The following is a 20,843-nucleotide window of genomic DNA, read 5'->3' on the forward strand; positions in this document are numbered from 1 at the left end:
GCTGACTCTGTAAACTGCTTAGAGAGGACTGTAAAGCACTAAGAGGCAGCATATAAGTCTAAGTCAGTGGTTCTCAACCTGTGGGTCACGACCCCATTGGGGGTCGAATGATGATTTGCCAGGGGTCGCCTAAGACCATTGGAAATATGGGAAGTATACTTGCGAGTCGAAGAATCGCGCTCCAATGGTTGACTCCACAAGCCAGCTGCAGGCTCTTCAAATCGCTGGTCAAATTCGGCTTCAGGCGCGATGAATTAAAAAAGAGAGAAATCTTTGCTCTGATGTCTCTCTCTTAAGCCAGCTGCAATCACTCCCAGTCGCTAGCCTAATCTGGCTTCAGGCACGATAAACTTAATAGGGGAGGATTCTCCACTTTAATGCCTCCGTCCTCAAGGCAATCACAAGCAGTTCAGATCGCTAGCCAATATGGCTTCAGGTGCGATAAATTCAAAATGAAAATAATTTTACAGTTGGGGTTGCCTCATCGTGGGGAGTTGTATTAAAGGGGTCGCCACATTGTGGGGAATTGTATTAAAGGGATTGCAGCACTATAAAGGTTGAGAACCACTGGTCTAAGTGATATTGCTATATTAATAAATTTAGGAATATCAAACCAAATAATATGATAATAGGCAATCCCATAGCAAAGGTGTAATTATCCCAATTCTCATTTTGTCCTTGCAGCATAACAAAGTTAACAACTTTTTCTTTAACATTCTTATGGTGTCTGGAAAAGGTTTGGGACTATCTTATTTTAAAATCATAAACATACATAATATTTAAAACTTTTAATCTAACTGCTTTGCTAATATGAAGTATTCCAAAGTTAATTTAAATAACTTACATCACTCTTTGTTAATTCTCTGTAAATGTCTGTTGAAAAAGATTTGGACCAAAGGCAAAATCAGAAGTTTTTATTGATATGTTCTGTATTGTGCAGCTCCACATAATCCAAATTTCTCTTGCAGTTTAAGTGGTGTAAAAATTAAATTGCCAATAAGAAGGTCTAAAATCTTTTCCCCGTGTGGCTCCTTTTTGACCTTGGATTGCTGGACCTCCCTCTCTCCAGATCCCATTACCATATATGGATTTGAGACAGTAACATGTATTTTCTTATATCAGTAAGACAGTACAGGTATCCTTGTTAACAATCATTTGTTCAGTGACCATTTGAAGTTATAAGGGAGCTGAATGAGTGGTACTTTTGACCAGTCCTCAAAGCTCCATCCATCCCAGAACCCCACAGTTATCTGATCATGATTTCAGCGCTTGGTAACTAGCTCACAATTAAGAAAGTCGCAGCATCTCATACTCTTACAATCATTCATAACCACCTTCGCTTGATGTCACGATTTACGACCTGCATTACTTAGTGATGGAAATTCTGATCCCAGTTAATATTGTTAACCAAGGACTACTTGATTTGCAATCATATATACTTTGCTTTTCTATAATCCTATAAACCCCTTGGCATGGGCCATGGTTCCCCGTTACATGTTTTTCATCTGTGGCCCCTTCAAAATTTCCTAGGGCCCCCAGAGGGTCATTTGGCCAATGATTTAAGAACCAGTCTAGAATATTGATATCCCTGTTAGCCCATGAATATAAAAAGTAGGGGAGGGAAATGATTTACCTGTGATTTTCAAGCTGGAACTATCTCAGAAGGCAATAATATTACGGTCGGTTGCCTATTCAGCCAGATGTTTAAACTGGATGGATTTCTGGGCTGTATGTTGTGCAGACCTGCTTTAATATATCTATGAAAATCTGTAAAGATTGGGGGTTTTTCTGACATTTTGGTTTTCTTAAATCAAATTTTAGATTAATTATGCTAAAGAAAATGTTCTTGTAACTAAGTCATATCTTCAAATCACATTATTATTGATAGAAATACAATGCAGTTGTGAAAATGATGACCTAGGAGTGGGAATCCCAATCTAACTTTCACAGTGCGCGCGCACACACACACACACACACACACAGAGAGAGAGAGAGAGAGAGAGAGAGAGAGAGAGAGAGAGAGAGAGAGAGAAAGCATGAATTTGGGGAGGGCAACAGAAAGTGTGGATGGGTCTGTGTTGGGAGACAAGGGGAAGAGATCCACTAAGAAACAATCAGACAAGAGAGGCAGGAGCCCCCAGTGGCTTAACGGGCAGAGGAAGAAACTTAGGAAGGAACCTTTTAAGAAGTTAAGAGTGGCAGTGGGAAATTTGTACTTTCAGACTTGGCACTTTCTGTTAGTGTAGCTTTATAATATAGTAGAATTAGCTCATCTAGTTGCATTTTCTGTCTGATTTACCTGGGAGAACTGACTGGTACTTACTCTTTCCCAGACTAATTTTGAATGGTTCATATTTATGACAGTTGCAGTGTCCCAGGGTCATGTGATCATCTTGTGCAATCTTCTGATAAGCATTCAATAGGGAAGCTAAATCTTAACAACCATGTTACTAACTTAAAAATTCCAGTGATTCAGTTAACATCTATGGAAGAAAGGTTGTAAAATGGATAAGAACTCACCTAACAACTGTCTCACTTATCAACAGAAATGTTGGGTTCAATTGTGGTCGTAATCAAGGACTACCAGTATGACTGTAATAAGGTTGAATACCAGATCTTCATAATTTATTTTGAATCTAGAAAGATGTAATCCAGGATATTTTTTTTAATTATTGCTGATTAAATGTTCTGACAACTGTATGCATTTTTAACTACTCTAGCCCTACCAAAGACTACTCAGGTATTTTATGTGGGTGTTTTATACTTTTTTCTATTCTAATAGTGGATTAGTTAATGGCTAAAATTTTAATAAAATTTTAGACCCTCTATAAGGTTGTCATGCTACTCTAACTAAGCATAATTCTTGTACATGGAAAATATTACAAGCTTGTTTATAGAGTTTAATTGGATGAATTATAATGACTTTAATATCCCTCATAATAAAAATATCATTTTTGCTCAGTTGCATACCAGACCTGTTTTCGTATCTTGACCTTTAGTTCATTTGTTAGATAATTGCAATATAGTTTCTGTTGTAAGATACAATCAAGTTCTAATAACATTATCAATTACTCCTAAGGAAAAAAAGTATGGTTTATTTAAAATAATATTTAAATACACCAGTGTTCAAAGAAATGTATAAAACAGATGAAACAAGGCTGCAGATAGCTTTTTACTATTGTTTTTTGCAAAATTCTGACAGTTGTCAGGGCTGCTGTCCCAGAAATAGGCAGATGGGAGACTCTAGTTGGGACACTAGGCCTTAGGGATTAGTTGGGATTGCTGTTATTGACCAGCCTTCCTACTGTTTTTCTGCCTGTGCTGCTTGATGCATTCTCTAGGTTGCCATCTGCGGTCTCCAGGCTATGGCCGTAGGGATTTCAACTCATCCTCCCTGGGTACAGATTCAGAGGCAATTTTTGAATTCATACCCACCATGGCAGCTATGGTAACCAGCAACTTAATTTATAGCAGGCTTGACCTATTGGGGTAAGATGCAGAGGTGTCACACAGTAGACCTGGTTTTTGCTTGGGGTGATGGTGATGTAATTTGGAATTATAGGACATCACCATCAAGGACAGATGTACATCTTTCTTAATGAAGATCATAAAACCCCAACTTTAGCTGCTCTGCGATATTACCCATTTATTTATATCCATAAATGGCTAAATTTATTTTTTGGTTCTGATAAATTAAAATAACTGATATTGTCTCAATATTTTGGATAGTGTGGAATATCACCTTACGTTGTTTCTCTGGCATTTTTATTTCTAAATACCGTCTGAGCTTTCGAAACTTTTATCTTCAACTAATTATTGCTTTTATCTATACTTTTCAATTCTAAGAAGCTGCTTAAATATTACAATGTGTTGAATACCAAAGTCATTGTTAACAAAAATATTTTTTTTGCACCAGATGCTAAACATTTCAAAATAAATTCTTCATTGCTTTGCTTTGTCTGTAGGAACTTCCCAGTCATTCCAAGACACATTAATGTTTTATATCTAGAAATACTATGCATCAGTTAAAACCAGAATATTTATCAAATAAATGGAGGGTAGCTGAAGTCACCTATTATTACTATATTTTCTCCTATTTCAGTTGCTTTTCAAGATTGCAGAGTATATTCTCACTATATTATTTTGGGATTAAACATGTATATATGTTTTGATCTTAAAAGGCAATATTTTCTACCAATCAAAGAATGCAGCAATATGTGTTATTATGGCAGAGATTGTGGTATCTTATAATAATATCTTGTAATATAGTAGTGAATTCACTAGTAAACCAATGATGATAATATATTTTCTTCTTTGTATTTTAATTTTTAAGTGTTTTAAGATTAAAATCGTTTTGTTAGAAAAAATAAAGTTGAGAAAGTAAGTAAAATATATTTTTATCTTAGATTTTGGCAATCTTAATGGACTGCTACATTCCATGTCTACAACTGCCATTTTAGGAGTTATGGTTTCTTTTTCATTCCTTATTTATTAAGGAATGGGAATCTATTTGCCAGTTGCTGTTTTATAAAAATAAATACCTAGTGTATAAATGTTTTATAGTTTTAATTTTCTTAAACTACAGTATAGTGACAACTATGGATAATATGCATTTTAATTTTTGTATTGTCTTATTTTCTCCTTTTGGGGCAAATGATAAGATATCTGTCCATCTGTCTATTACAATAAAATTACATGCCCAGCCAATCTCTTTTGGTGTTTATAAATTTGATAATAACAGAAAAGAAGAGAATCTGACATGAGCAGTAACAGCTCTTGTAATATTCTCTCTTTTTGTTTGGTTTCAGAAATTGCTCCAACTATTTGACTATTCTATCCTGATTTCCTAAACTTCTAACAATAAGGCTGTAAAATGTTATGGTTATGTAGTTACATCAGTAGATCTAATGGTGGGATTCAGCCAGTTCGGAGAACAGTTGTTAATTTTCTGAGCAATTTGGCAAACTGGTCGTTGGAAGAAATCATTAGGGCAGTTGTTAAATCACTTGAACACCACCACTGAGTAGATCTGTATAAAATAATTTATAATTTATTTTCAGATACTTAACTTTCTTTAGCCTTGTTCTTAGCCAGCTCCAAGTGTCTAAATTGCTAGAAATACTGAAGCACATATTTCTTTCTTTAGTAGGAATTAACTTTGCTTCTGCCTACTTATCCTAGAAACTAAGTGGGCTCCTTATGAAATCCTTCATTCCAACTTCTGCCAAACATTTAAACATGACATTGAAATTTACCATATATTGTTTGATGTCTCTGGAAAATGAGAGTAAAATAATTATTGAGATAAGACCTTTCTACTAAATTAGGAGGAAAAGGTATTAAAGGAGGAGGTGGAAAAATTCCATGAGGACAAATGGTAGTAACACTAGATAATGCAGATTGGAAAAAGAATAGCTGAAAACAGTCTGGTAAAGCTTGTATTAGTTGGAACTTCATATCACAAGAGCAAATGTCAAGTGCCAGTTTGGAGGCAAAGAAAGCAAGATATAGTTGATATAAACATTTTTAAATATTTTGAGATTTAATTTCAGAGGACATTTAATTTTCTTTTATAAATTTTGCTGTATCATCTTATTCCATATTTCTGGTTTTCCAGGCATTAGATGGTCAGAATATTTATAATGCTTGCTGTACCTTACGGATTGATTTTTCCAAATTGGTCAACTTGAATGTAAAGTATAATAATGATAAAAGTAGAGATTACACTCGTCCTGACCTTCCATCTGGTGATGGTCAACCAGCTTTGGATCCGGCTATTGCTGCTGCATTTGCAAAGGAGACTTCACTTCTAGGTATGATTTTGTTTATTCCTTTTTCTTAGTTGTTTGTCCTATATATACAGTAGTGCTTTATAAACTAGATGTCATTTGTGGTTTATGTACACACACTTACTCAAAAACACATGAATGAGTTTATTGAATTAATTGGTTCCTAAGAATAACATTATTTGATTACTGTTCTCACCACTTTTTCTTTTCTTTCTTAAGCAATTACTTATTTATGTCTTTTCAATCTGAGTACCTGCTTCTGATATTCAGGTAATAAGTTTCCCATTTTGGAAGGTACTTTTATTAACATTGCATTAATTTAATGCATCATCCAGAATTTGTTGAAATGAATGTTAATACATATCCTATTCTACGTGGTCCCTTGTATTTTCATTGGCCAATTTATTATCTATGTATGATAAAAAAAAGAATTGGCCATGAAAATTTGCCAGTTTTATTATCTATGTGTGATTTAAAAATATAGGATAAAAATAAGCACTCACTTCTGAATTAAATTATCTAATTCACTGAAAATCAAAACAAGAGTAATACTAAAAATGGCTTTTATTAGAAAAAAAGTATTCTAGATTTCCTTCTTCCCTAATTCTTGATAGATTAGTGAAACAGGCTGAAAATGGAATTTGGAAAGCATTAATATTCTGCAGTGTTATCGTTTTAAAAAATGCACAGATTTTAGTAGTACCTAGTTTACATTAATATTTTTTTGGGGGGGGAATATTTTAGGATTGTAGAACCTAAGCCAGCAATATCATGTGGTCAATAATGGTATAGATCCTATGAGTCATAGGATCAGGAATCATAAATTTCTAAATCATAGGAATGCTCCATTCTGCATTTGTCATGTTCCACCCCAAAAATGATATATCATGCATTAGAAAATACAGTATTTAGACAAATTTGATGCATCTAGAAAAGGGCAGCAAGCATGTGTGAATAGGGAATCAGAAACTAAATTTTGTAAGAAACAATGAAGGGAACTGAAAATGCTCAGCTTTAAGAAAAGAATACTAAGGTGGAATATAATAGCACTCATTAAGAATTTGAAGGGATGTCATATGGAAGACAACCACCGCCTGTTGTCTGTCATCCCACAGTACAGTACATAACAAAGCAGATCCTAATTGCATGTTAAGAAAAATCTCCTGAGAGTAAGAGTAATTCGACAAAGAATCAGTTATTTAGAGAGATAATAGGCTGTCTTGTGGTTGTGTTCAAGTGGTAGCATAGCCATATATTAAAAACTTATTTTATTCATTTTAATTCCTGCACTAAATGAAAGGTTTAATTCAGTAGTCTAAATTGTCATTTTCAATTCAGAATCTCTGATCTATATAATAAAATCATATTCTCATAGTGATATAATCCAGAAATGATACAGATGATGCTGTATTGTTGATGTAGGGCATATGAACTGAGATAATACACATGCTGAATGAGGAACTGCATATATCAATAAATAATATTAGCAATTTTATGGTAACTTGTATCAAAAGATTTTATATTAGGGATCAAAAAGGTCTTACAGACTTTTAGAGCATGTAAGTGAAAATAAAAGTTCAAGTTCATTCTCTTTATCAAATTAGCAAGCTAATTTTAGGCTCTCCAGTTAAATATTGGCATAACAAATCTAATAGAATAGATTGTTTTCAGTTGATGTGATAGAGGGCAAATTCATTGGTCACAAAAATAAAGAAAAAAATCTTAGTGCTGCCTTTCCCTTTCCCTTTCCCTTTCTGTCCTTTGAAACTGCTGTTCCTGGCATTGATGACATAACCATTTGAAAAAAACAGCTTTCATTCTAAAGATGTATATCATTTACTGATATGATATACAGGGCCTTATATAATTGAACAGATTATTTCAGCAGAAATTGTATCCAGTCCAACAGTCTGAAGAAATGTGAAAGATTTATGTAAGACACCTAAGCACCTTTAAGTATAAGTTTTTTGTCTAACTTATAATTAAAACTATTAAATAAAAAGAATAAAAATTAACACTAGATAATTATATCAACTATTAAACATGCTGAAATGGCTGGTGTGATTTTCTCCTACAACTTTAGCATAATTTCTCAGGTAAGTTTCTGTGGAGATGAGACTCCAGATGTAAGATGTCACGATGAGAAAGCTTTCTGACTGACCATCAACCACGGAGCATTGTAGTAGAAAGTGATAACATTTGTACAGAACTGTGTGTAATTTGACAAATCCTTCAATTAGTTAAGCAAATCCTTCAAAATGAATTAGCAATCAGCCAGTTCTAGTCTTGCATTGTTGACTAGACTGCTTTTTGTATTATTGTTTTCCAAAAAGATTTTAAAGTTTTGTGTTCCTGCACAAAATGAGAGCTATTACTTGTTTCCCTCTTCCTTTTGCTTCTCTGTCAGTTGTATATATGGTTGAGATAGGAGAATCTCATTGCTTACAATCATTCAGATTCAGTCAGTATCTTCACTGGAGCAATAAATTGTATTGTCAAAAGGCAATTAAATATACTTTTTGCTTTGTGCTGATAAATATTGCTTCAAGGGAAAACACAGTAAACTGTGAGTATGGCTATAGGTTATTCTGCATGAAATCTAATTATATTTATTGCGTTTATTTGTCAAAACCTGTTTAATATAAAAGCAAAAATGGTCTTTTGATGAGTATGTCAGTATACATGAGCCCTGTACATTGATCTTTCCAACCACCTGAGATTTGGCATTAATGATACTGAAGTAAATAAAGAAATGGTTAGGGGCTGTGTTATCCCTATCTGCTGGTTTGTAATATAAAGTTTGGGGCCGAAACAAGAGCCATCACTGTCCTTGCAGAACTTAATTTTTTGAGATTAGTAATGCATGTAAGGTATATGTAGCTCATACTATTTCTGATTTTCATTTTAAAACTGTAAATGTTACGCCATGGTCTTTGTTCATATATATTTCTATGGTTTGTTCTTTCATTTACTGTAAATTGGATACAATTTCAATCTGCTTTTTTATGTTTTTGTAGGGGGGAAATCTCTTCAACAAATAGAAAAGCTTGCTTTCTGATGTTTTGTTAGGAAGAGTTCTTGATTCCTTTACTGACATGCATTTTGTACTTTATGGAAAAAAATTGGAGGAAAACTGACTGTGTGACATTGCATTAGTTCTCTGCTTGTAACTTAAGAATAATAACATTTTGATAGTGCCATAATTTAGTCTTGAGGGGAAAGAGTGTTTAAAAGTTTGCCCATTCAGGACTAAAAGTGAATTTAAATCTTTGCAAGGTGCATTTGGATACTTTTATCACTAGAAACCCCATTTATATTTTACATGAATAAGCTTCTGGTCAAACTGCTGTGAAAGGCCATATAGTGCAGGTAATGTTTAGTTGAGAGAAAGAATACTATTGAATCTGCCTGAGTAAGTGTTTTGGAAATTATACATGTAGGACAAGAATATCTTTTCTATTAGGAATGTAGAATTAGAGGATAAATAAGCATTTGATCTATTAGTGTAGACAAATAAATTATGCCATTTTTCTGATGAGTTGAGATTCTTCTGTGTAATTAGGCAAAAGAAATTCACATGCTTAGTAATAAAAAATTAGAGAGATAGTAAAAGTCATTTAACAGTTGACATTTATTTCCACGGAAGGATAGAACTGTACCATTAGGGGTTGAATTACAAAAGTAACTAAAGATTACAGTCTTGAACAAGTAACAAAAAACTCATTAATTATCACTTAACCAGCTATTTTAATAATGCTTCCTTCCCAATGCATTCAACGTCAACTGTATGCAATTGTTGCCACAATTTTTCATGATACTTTATGACCTATTGGATATTTAATTTGTTAATCTGTTTTCTTCAATCACTTTTATTATCTAAAGTCTGCTAAATCTGCCCTGAGATCCTATTTAGAGATAGAAAGGCATTCTGATGAAGCTTAACCCTCCCATCTAATTTTGGAGTTGGGATTGTTTTATGTTAATCTAGTAAGTTACTATGTGGACTTGAGCTGGAAAAGTTCTGTTGCAGGGCCAGAGCTTTTGTTGATGTAGGATAGATAACAAAAACCACCTCCAGAAACACTGATAACTTGAGGTCAACATGTTCTCACTTTATAAATATTGTCTATATGTAAGTGACCTGATACAATGTGCAGAGAGCCTGCCCATAAATTGGGCCAGGGACAGAAACTTTTTTCATCACTTAATATGCTTTGAACTACAGGCAGTCCTTGACTTATGACCACAATTGAGCCCTTGTTGCTAAGTGAAATAGTTGTTAAGTGAATTTTGCCCTATTTTATTACTTTTCTTGTCACAGTTCTTAAGTGAACCACTGCAGTTGTTAAGTTAGTCAGATGGTTGTTAAGTGAATCTGGCTTCCCCATTGACTTGTGTGTCAGAAGATCACAAAACATGGTCACATGACCCTGAGACACTGCAACTGTCATAAATATGAGTCAGTTGCCAAGCATCTGAATTTCAATCACATGGCCATGGAGATGGTGCAACAATCATAAGTGTTAAAAACAGTCATAAGTCATTTTTTTCAGTGCTATTGTAATTTCAAATGGTCACTAAATGAACTGTTGTAAGTTGAGAACTACCTGTAGTACCTATGAAGCTACAAACTGAATCTCAAGTTTGTAGTACAGAAAGTTAAGAGTCTCCAGCATATAATCTCTAGGAGTCACATACCTATTGAGTGTATTTACTAAAAAGGAAATTTGGTATTTTTGTCCTGTGGAAATCCCAGTCTATTTAATATTATATTAAACTGATGAAGAAGAATCTTTGCTTTACACATAAGATCATTTTTGCGCCTTCAGGCTTCAGGCCTGCCATTAGCTTAAGATTAGTGTCCACTAGTGTACCCAGAAGCAAAAAAGGAACAGAGATATTTAGGTTAGATATGTCTAATTTCTTAATGAACTCTTAACATAATATCTTGAGCAAGGAAACATTGATGTTGTTAGCTTGCCCTCATTTTTTCCAGAATATACAAAATAGTGATCTCCTATGTCCGTGATGGCGAACCTATGGCACGCGTGCCACAGATGGTACGCAGAAGCTCTCTCTGGGAGCATGTGAGCCGTCGTCCAGTTCAGCTCCACTGCGCATGCGCGTCTCCCGCTGGCCAGATAATTTTCACAGTGAGGAGCAGGGTGCATGTGGGAGACACACACACACGTGCAGCGGGGTGCGTGGGGAGTGCAGTACCCCACCCCACCCCACGGCCTGTTTTTGATCCCAGGAGGCTGCAGGTGTTTCAAGTAGTTTTAATCAAAATGCAGTTAAAACGCTATACAAGCCATCGAGAATATAAATACATATATACGACAGGAACAGGAAGTGCCTCACAGGAGCAAATAGAGATGAATGCTAAAGAGGAATAAAGCTGTAACAGCAGGGAGGCCTACTAGGCCCAAAATGGGGTGGCATGCGCATGTGGGGGTGGGGGTGGAGTGCACATGTGCGAGGGGGGACACATCGCATTATGGGTGCCGGCACCACGAGTGCTATTTTGCGCACACTTTCGCCACATGACAAAAAGGTTAGCCATCACTGTCCTAAGTATAGCCATGTTTCAATAATAGGTAAAGTTGTTAAGTCCCATTTTGAATAGAAAGGAGTTTGGTTATAAGGACACTGCAGTATTAAAGTTTTTATATCACCTTTCCCTCCAAAGAATTTTCCAGTCTAGTTAAGGCAGTTACACAAGTGGCGTTTGAGGCAGCTGGTATTGCTTCACGTTTACTTGGATTGCTGAAATAAATGTTCCATAAAGGCAAAGCCCCAAATCAGGCGGTATATTTTTAGAATTGTCATATGCTTGTGAGGAAGAAAAATAACAATCCAAAAATAACAATAACAATAATCTAGTTAGCAATGAATCCATATTTCATTAAGGCTAGTTGCTTGTCAAATGTGCTACTATGAGTAAAAATGTAGAGGTCTCCTTATAGTAGCTCTTCTACTACTTTAAGTCTATGAAATAAGGAGTTTGGAAACCTTCTGTTCACCAATTTTTACATTGCTGCTTCTGACCAATGTGAAGATTCAACTTGCATTCTTGAACTCTTTTCAGGTGTATTATGATTTCAGCATCTTTTTTCAAGGGATTAACTCTTGGATCATTTTCTACCCTACAGTACCCTCACTGAAGGATTATATGAACTTTTGTTATTTCTTTCTTCATCCCATTTGGTCTCCAAGTATTGGAGTTTAATGTTTGTATTACTTATCAGAGTGGCATTTTTGAAATGAGTGGGTTTTATGTTAGATTAATATTACTTTTGTTTGCTTTAGTGTGAGCCAGTTATATTTATAGAATGCAATAGACCAGCTTTGCAAATGTAATGCCCTCTGTATATATTCCCAAGAAACATGGCCCAGACGGTTTCATCATTCATCCTAGAGACTGCTTACTTATTCCATGAACTTTCTAAAAATATGATGATATATAATAGATGTCCATGGGAAATTATAGGGTTTTATTGAGTGTTCAACTATGACATTTTGATATATTTACTTTATTTTCATTCTTTCATCCAAGCATTATATCTAAAATCATGGTGAGCTACTGAATCTCATATTGTTCACTGGCCAAAGCAAGAACCTGAGATATGTCGTGATCATGACATATTTAGTAAAGATACTATATGACACTGGATTTTAGTATTTTGTATCAGTGAAGGATTTGTCTAATTTGTGACATGTAGATCTCTGATTCAATATATATCTTGTATTATTAGTCAAATAACTATTTCTGCAATTATAGTCTTGGACCTTCAATCACTGAATTATATGCCCCATTTAATAGTATATAAATCTGTTAGGGAGGGAGGAATGGAGAGAGAGAGAGAGAGAGAGAGAGAGAGAGAGAGAGATTTATAAAGAAATGTTGCTTATAAATCTTCTATTCATGTTCAGAAATTCTATTATGGTTCCAAAATACATTCATTATGGATTCTTTTTGATCTTGATACTAAGTAATCATATTTTCTTTTCATTTTTTGTGCATAGTCTTACACAAAAAGTAATCATATGTAAAGATAGCTTTCCATGGCTCTTTTCTAATTGTCTGTCCACTAATCCCAGCACAAATAAAAATTCTGGTACTAATTAAATATTAAGTTTTTAAAATTCTTTGCATCAATTGTGTATATTTGAATCCAAACTTTTCTCGCTTTTTTTTTTTACAAGTCCACCACACACGATACAGTGATCTTTTGTGTTGTCCACATTTCCAGTAAAAAATTGAAGCACCTTTATATATTCTATACAATTTTTCTGGTTATGTAGCAATCATTTTATCTCTTCTGTGTTAAAACAAATACTGTCTAACAAAAAGTAAATTTTATACCTTTTAACCACATTTTTTCTCACAGTTTATCACTATGTCACTATGTCCAAAGTTCTTTATCATGCACTCTTTCATGTATTCTTTTGTTTTACGTTTGAATAAAAGTTTATATATTTTACATGTTTATCTTTTTACAGAATTTAACTACAAATTCTGCCTTCCGCTTTTCAGTTCCAAATGTCATATCTATCTTAAATCTTTCTCTTCATTGTACATACAAAAAACATTGAAAACTAAATCACTCTACAGGCAGCTGTTCTTTTAATTTCATCTTACATTCTCCATGCTCTTGTCTCTCAATAGGTTAGCCTCTTTGCTTGCTGTTCTGTTTTCTCCTATAAAATGCTTCTTGTGCTGAGATCCCTGAAGACATTTTTGGGCACAGTCTGGGTTTATATCTTCTATTCCACATTTTGAGTGTGATGATTCTAATATAATTATTATTAAGATCTACGTTAACATTATCATACCAAAAAAGAAAACAATTCCATCCAAATCTCAGACTGTGTTCTTCTAATTTTAAAATTCTCTTATATCTCAGGAGAACCTATTCTCCTCCAAATCAAATAGCAGGCTGCAAAATACAAAGTCAAGTTAGGCAATTCGACTCTTCCTTGTTCCTTTGGGTCTGTGCTACTCCATTCCACATACATACAGCAAGAGTTCTATAAAAGTGTTTTATTCAACACCAAACAGGTCCTCAGAAAGCATCCAGGATGTACAGGTTTGGATTCCAAGCTCAGCACGGCAAGAGTCACTGGGTAAACGGAGTCAATCAGTTTACACACAAAGTCCAGCGAAACAATCCACAAGTCAAATGGGTCAGGATACATGGCACAGAACTGGGCACACTGCAGCAAGGACTTGAATGTTGCCTTGGTGTTGCCTCCTCATAAATAATCTAGCTGACTGGCATTGTGTCTATCTCCTTTCTGCCCTACATGACCTTGGATCAGGAGGAGGTATGGACGTCACTTCCTCCTCTTTGCTAATGGGTGGCAGCTGCTCCCAGTCTTTACCTGGAGCCTCCTGGCCATCTAACTGCAGCTGCGGCTTACCTCACTTAGCCTCAGCCTGTTGCTCATCCAATCCACCCAGCTGCGGTTTCTCTGTCCGGACCATCGCTCAGCTCTGAGTTGTCCTCTGCTCAAACTCATCCTCCCCCTCCAAACTTGCATCTGGAGAGGAGTCCAGAGGCAGATCCATGATAGGGTCTTAGAGTATTTTATATTTAACCTTTTTTAAAATTCCATTTCCATCTATCCATTTGAATAGATTTTTCTGCCATTGCTTAAATGATATATAACATGTCAGAATATGTAGTGTTTGAAAAAAATCATTATTCTTAGCAAAGGATTTATCTTTATAACAGGAATTTTATAAACCAAAATTACAAAAATAATTGTAATGTTACCTTATTAAAAAAATCTTAGCATCCATAGGAACCTTATATCATGATTTGAGGAGGGAGTTGTTGCTTTTAAATTTGGGGAGGGAGTAGGCCAGGGATCGGCAACATTAAACACACAAAGAGCCACTTAGGCCCGTTTCCCACAGAAAACAAAAGACACGGAACCACAAAACCTGGGTGGGTGTGGCCAATTCAATGTCACTCCCACCCAGTCACATGACCCTCCCTAGCCACGCCTACCCAGGTTTTGTGGCTCCATGTTTTCTATGGGAAATAGATAACTCCCTTTTTGTCTCTCTCCCTCTCTATATATCTTTCTCGTCTCTCTTTCTTTTTCTCTATCTCCCTCTCCCTCCATCCCTCTTATCTTTCTCTTTCTCTCATCTGTCTTTTTCTATCTCCCTATCACCCTCTCTATCTCCCTCTCATTTCTCTCTCTTTCTCTCCCCCCTCTCTCTGTGTGTCTTTCTTAATGATTAACAGATTAACAGAGTTGGAAGGGACCCAATAGGTCATCTAGTCCAACCCACTGCTCAAGCAGGAGACCTTATACCATTTCTGATATGTCTGTGTATGTGTGTGTGTGTCTTGCTCCCTGCCTCTGTCTCTTCTCACTCATGGAAAGCCCTGCGTGCTCTCGTTCGGGCTTTTCGCCAGCTGGTTTTTTTCCCCCCCTTCCTTTTAGAAAACTGGGCTGGCGGAGCAATGGGTGCAACCTGCAGAGGAGGCTTCCCTTCTCTCTCATCCCCCTGACCAGCTGTGGCGGGGCTGGGAAGGTATGCACAAGAGGAGAAGGAGGAGGAGGGAAGCCTCCGCTGCCAGTTGTGCTCATTGCTCCGCCAGCCTGGCTTTCCAAAAGGAAGGGGGGAAAAACAGTTGGCGAAAAGCCCCAAAGAGAGCACGCAGGGCTAAAGCAAACCAGAAATATAGCTCTTTCTGAAAGAGCTGAGATCAGGGAAGGCACAGGAAACAGAAAGTGGCGCAGGCAGGGGAGCACTTCCCCATGCCGCCCGCTTCTTTTTCTTGGCCCCGCCGACAAAGGCCAGGCTTGGGAGATGGCACCCATCCTGCAAGATCTGCCCCCCCCTTCTCTCCCAGCAGCCTTTGATGGTGACAACAGCAAATGTACTAGGCAAAATGCTGTTACCGTGCAAAGGCAAGTGCAGGGGCACTTTGCTCCTGCACTAAGGGTCCGACCATGCCACTGCCGTGACAGGGTGACAGGGAGCCGCGGTAGAGGGCCCAAAGAGCCACATGCGACCCCAGAGCCGCAGGTGGCCAACCCGTGGAGTAGGCTATGGCACTCCGTCTAGTAATACTAGTACAAGTAACACTCATTAGTGCATAGTCCATTCTCACCAGACTTTGATACAATTTGCAAGTAGTTTTTTTTCTCTCAGTACCAAAGGATACACAGCACAGGCACATTTTTATGTTAATCTCTCTAATATTGAATCATAGTTTTACAATGTACTAATACAGATTGATTTCACACTGAGAACAGATAATTGTGAATAAACTATTCTGAAGAAAATTGTGAATAAACTATTCTAGAGAAATATTGTCATGGAATATAGTTTGTAATCCTTAAGAAGATTTTTCTTTAGAAGGCATTATGCCAGGACAGTGGCAATGATGATTTCAAAATTAGGAAGGGTGATTGTCCATGTCCATTGTAGAGTTTGATGCTTATATATCTGTGAGCTTTTCATCACTTCCGATAGATAATTTGCATTATATTAGGGGCAGCTTGCAGATTAAGAAATTAACTTTATTAAATTCTGAGGAACGGTGAAATACAAAAATGCGTACTCTTTTCCCTTTGTTGCTTTTGTTACTTTTTTCCGATAGAATATGTAGGCAAAAATGCTTTAAACTCAAATTGATTAGAGGTTTTTTCCTCCCCTTCGCTAGAAGGGATTTTTTTTTATTAAAAAAGCCTTAATCTGGAATTTGTTGTAAAAGAAATAACATCATTTGCTTCGATTTATATTAGTCAGTTGCAGAGCATGCTGGCTGGATGATTCTGCGAGTTGAAGTCCACACATCTTATAGATGCCAAGGTTGAGAACACTGCCATAGAGTCTCTTTATCATAAAGAATTGGTTTCAGCAATGGGAGCATTAATTAAGCTATATTAGAGCGACTTGTGTGTGTTTCGTAAAATATGCTTTATTTTAAAATTAGGGCTTCCTGTTGCAGCTGTTCCAGGAGCGCTGAGTCCTTTGGGGATTCCAAATGCTGCGGCGGCGGCGGCAGCAGCAGCAGCTGGCCGTGTGGGTATGCCTGGAGTTTCAACTGGTGGCAATACAGTCCTTTTGGTTAGCAATTTAAATGAAGAGGTTAGTGTATCTACTTTCTGTCCAGCATTCTTTTTTCTTTCATCATGCTTCATTCTTTTTCAAATTCTTATGTACCCTTCTTATTTTGAGCTTGCTTCCATATCTTAAGAGCAACTTTTTATTTATTCATGTTACTTCAGATTGCATTATGGCTGGATTTCAATTTGTTCTATACTGTTAAATACTTTTGATTTTGGAGGTAGCTAGCCTTTTTAAAATAACCCTTTCCTACTTTGCTACCTATGTTTCATTTTTTAAAAAACAAGAGAGTAAACACTGCATGTTATGGATATTTTTTTTAGCTTATTTTTGTAACTCTTGAGTGTGCTCCATTTTGAAATATAGAATTTAATAAAACTGCTATTTTGTTGTTATAGTTGTTCCTTTTCTAATTCATTTCATGCTTATTCATTTCTGCTCTTTTTGTTGTATTAATGTACGTGAACAACTCTAACAAATTTTTCTTTGAAGGTTCCTCCCAGCGATCTTGATCCAGCACTCTTCAATCTCTCTTAGTAATTTTTCTTTTCTTTTGCAGTTGCTATTCATTTTGTCTCTTTTATAGAAAACCTTTGTTTTATTATTTCCTTAATTCTGAAGTCTGAGTTACTTTTAGTTTTGCATTTTATTGCCTTCGATCTTTACTTTGACTTGCTGTGGAAGCTGGTATGAAATGTGGGATAGTTTGTATCGGTTTGTCTACTTTGACTATGTGTTCCATTTGACTGGCCTCTGTTTTAATATTGAACCATTATACTTCTCTCATTTTCGTCATTCATAGTCTTGCGTGTTAAAATGCTTGAATCAGAGTGCCATTTGAAAGACTTCTCCCTGCATTTCATAACCAGACATGCTTATGCAGTTAAAGTTTAGAGGATTTTTTTTCTTTAAGTTTCTATTGCATGTTTTTTCATGTTCTATTGAAATGTAATTTACTGTATGATATGGATGTACTTTACCCATATTTTGTCTTGGGTGACTACATTTTACTCAGTTTTTCTTGTACAATACATAAACCAACCATTTTCTGACCAAATTCCTGCATTTCCTATGTACTGACCTATATTTTATTTTTTTTTGTTCCCCACTTCCTTATTTTTCTTCTGCATTACTGTTTCCCTTCCCCATTTCATCTTCTCCCTGTGTGCTCACCTACCCTTTCCCTGTCTCTTCCCAAATTCCCACACCCTCCCCTATCCTATCCTTTGCATTCCTTGTCTACAACCCTGTCTCCATCCCCTATGTTCATGCTTCTGTGCTTGAACAAAATGTTCCTCGGACCAACTTGCCCCAATTAACCGCCTTGAACCATGATCCATGACCACCTCACCATTCTGCGGGAACCACCCTTCGTTATGGATGATCTGTTCATCTCCGCTCTTCCTCGACTCTTCTCTCTTCTTGTCTTATGCTGCTTGCTCTTCTCTCCTTCTAAAGATGGTTACGCCCCAAAGTCTGTTTACCCTCTTCGGTATGTTATCGTTAGCACTATACTTTTATTATTGATTTAATTATTTGTTTCACTTTAATTCTTATTTATAGCTAGCAGTTTGGCTTAAAGTTGAATAGTAAATCTTTTGCTATTTTTCTTTTGCTATTTTTAAACTCCATAGATGCAAACTTTTCTTTTAATGCATGTGATTTTATTTTGCATGGTCTTTTATTTAAAACCATTCTCATAGCTTTGAGGGTATATCAAAAATGTCTTCCTTTTTTCAAAATCCACCTATTCAAAATCTTGTTCTTCTTATTCATTTGTGTGAATGCTGGAAGAAGTGAAAGATCTGTCCGAATGTTTCATTGATGTTTCGAAGTGTTCTATTTAGCTATATTTAAAATACTATTTCTTTTGGGTTACTTTTCTAATCCTAAAAAGGTGTTTATGGGGATGTACAACGAGTGAAGATTTTATACAATAAGAAAGACAGTGCTCTTATACAGATGGCTGACGGAAACCAGTCACAGCTTGGTGAGATTAACATGTTTGGTTTTTTTCCTTCCATTTCATTCTTGGTTTTCAGTATTTCTTAAAATTATTTGGGAAACTGTTCATATTTCATAGTTTATAAAACCACAGGATTCTGTAGGGGTGAATAAAATCTGTAAAGTTGCCTATTATGTTCTACAGATAGATAATTGTTTTCTGAACATGAGGCTGTTCAATTGGACAGTACAATGTCAGGATTCAAATTTACTTTTCAGTGGGTGCAGCTATAGACATTTTTCTGGATGTTTGGGGGTTTTTTAGATCTCAACCCTCTATACCTGTGAGATAATTGCAAAGTTGCACATGATGGGTGGATAGTTAAATAACAGAATATTGCAGATTCATGCTCTTTTCTTCCGAGGTTGCATTAAAAATAAGTTTATCTTTAAGGAAGGGAATGAGACTAATGAGGGTAATTCATTAACTTGCCCACTTATGTTAAACATAATCTTATTTATAAGAAGTGGAAAAAGACTAAATTTTTAGGTAAATGGCACATTATATAATTATTTTAGATTCTGCTCCAAAATGCACCAACTTAAAAAAATGTACCATTGTTTACTGTCTGAATAAAATAAAGTTCTGCTGAAACATGTCTTTCTAGATTTGTATCTTAAAATTGATCTGTCTAATTACTGGTAGTATTTAAATTATCTGATTTGTACATTAAATAAGCCATTATTTTCCTTTGTTTTTCCTTTTGCTTTACTGAATACACAGTGATGTAAATGAAACTTAAAAATTAATTTTAAGTAGAAATTCATTGAAATTCAGTAGTAATTCAACAAAAAAGAGTTCTAGACAGCCCTGGAAAATTTGGAATAGAAAATGACAAGAGACATCAACCTTCTTGCCTGCAGGGTCTCCCTTATTGAATGCCCTTTCCAAATAGGAAAGCCAGGCTTTTTTGTTAGTCTCTTTTCAGTACCAGGCATTTTAAGACATCCCTTTTTTCCATATATTATGCTACTTAGATTGAGATTAGATGTCTACTATGCACTGGAATCATAAATACTAAATTTATTTATTTTAGAGTTCATGGGCAGTCATGATAGATAGATAGATAGATAGATAGATAGATAGATAGATAGATAGATAGATAGATAGATAGATAGATAGATAGATAGATAGATAGATAGATAGATAGATAGATAGATAGATAGATAGATAGAATGAATATACTATACTATGCTTTATTTTTCATGCTATTTTTTAATTATTTAATTGTTTTTCTGTTTCTTTTTTAAAACTTAAAAAACTCTTCTATGAGAAACTACTAGTATTTCAAATAACTTTGATACTGAGTAGATGAAAAAAAGTTACATCTTTTTCATGCCTTCATTTAAAAAACAAATTGCCACCAGAAAATCTTTTTAAAACAATAACTATATCAAAAAGTTATATTGTTAAATTGATATAAGGACTGAAGCAAATAATCTTCATTATTTTTGTTTAGCTATGAGCCATCTTAATGGGCAGAAAATGTATGGCAAGATTATTCGTGTCACTCTTTCCAAACATCAGACAGTTCAGCTACCTCGAGAAGGTCTCGATGACCAAGGCTTAACAAAAGATTTTGGCAATTCACCTCTTCATCGTTTCAAGAAGCCTGGTTCAAAAAACTTTCAAAATATTTTTCCTCCATCTGCAACTCTTCATTTATCTAATATTCCGTAAGTCTTGGCTAGCAAATGCCTTGAAAAATTCATGTAAAAGCCAAATTAGCTTTTAATTCTTTCCTGTCTCTCTTCTCTCTTTTACTCCTTTTTGTAGACCGTCAGTATCAGAAGATGACCTGCGCATGTTGTTTGGTAATACTGGAGGCACTGTGAAAGCATTTAAATTTTTTCAGTAAGCACATTTTCTTTGAAACTTCATTTAAAATGAGGGAGCAGCTGTCTTTGGTAAGAATAGGTTTTATATTAAAACTTTCTTGTATTGTTTTCGT

At 35.5% G+C, this 20,843-nt stretch overlaps 1 protein-coding gene across 6 annotated transcripts in view; it reads left to right on the forward strand.

Moving 5' to 3' along the window:
• The window catches only part of PTBP2 (polypyrimidine tract binding protein 2), a 78,929-nt gene that overhangs the window by 54,124 nt on the left and 3,962 nt on the right, over positions 1-20,843 (forward strand). For 4 of the 6 annotated variants that reach the window (XM_058174774.1, XM_058174775.1, XM_058174770.1 and 1 more), the window contains 6 exons: positions 5,618-5,813; positions 16,754-16,908; positions 18,346-18,379; positions 18,785-18,877; positions 20,352-20,568; positions 20,669-20,746. In XM_058174774.1, the coding sequence (XP_058030757.1) occupies positions 5,618-5,813; positions 16,754-16,908; positions 18,346-18,379; positions 18,785-18,877; positions 20,352-20,568; positions 20,669-20,746 (773 nt within the window). The remainder of the gene's footprint in view (positions 1-5,617; positions 5,814-16,753; positions 16,909-18,345; positions 18,380-18,784; positions 18,878-20,351; positions 20,569-20,668; positions 20,747-20,843) is intronic. The other 2 variants (XM_058174772.1, XM_058174773.1) reach the window with 1 other exon arrangement.

Source organism: Ahaetulla prasina, chromosome 3 (genome assembly GCF_028640845.1).
Source record: "Ahaetulla prasina isolate Xishuangbanna chromosome 3, ASM2864084v1, whole genome shotgun sequence".
In the NCBI taxonomy this organism is placed as follows: domain Eukaryota; kingdom Metazoa; phylum Chordata; class Lepidosauria; order Squamata; family Colubridae; genus Ahaetulla; species Ahaetulla prasina.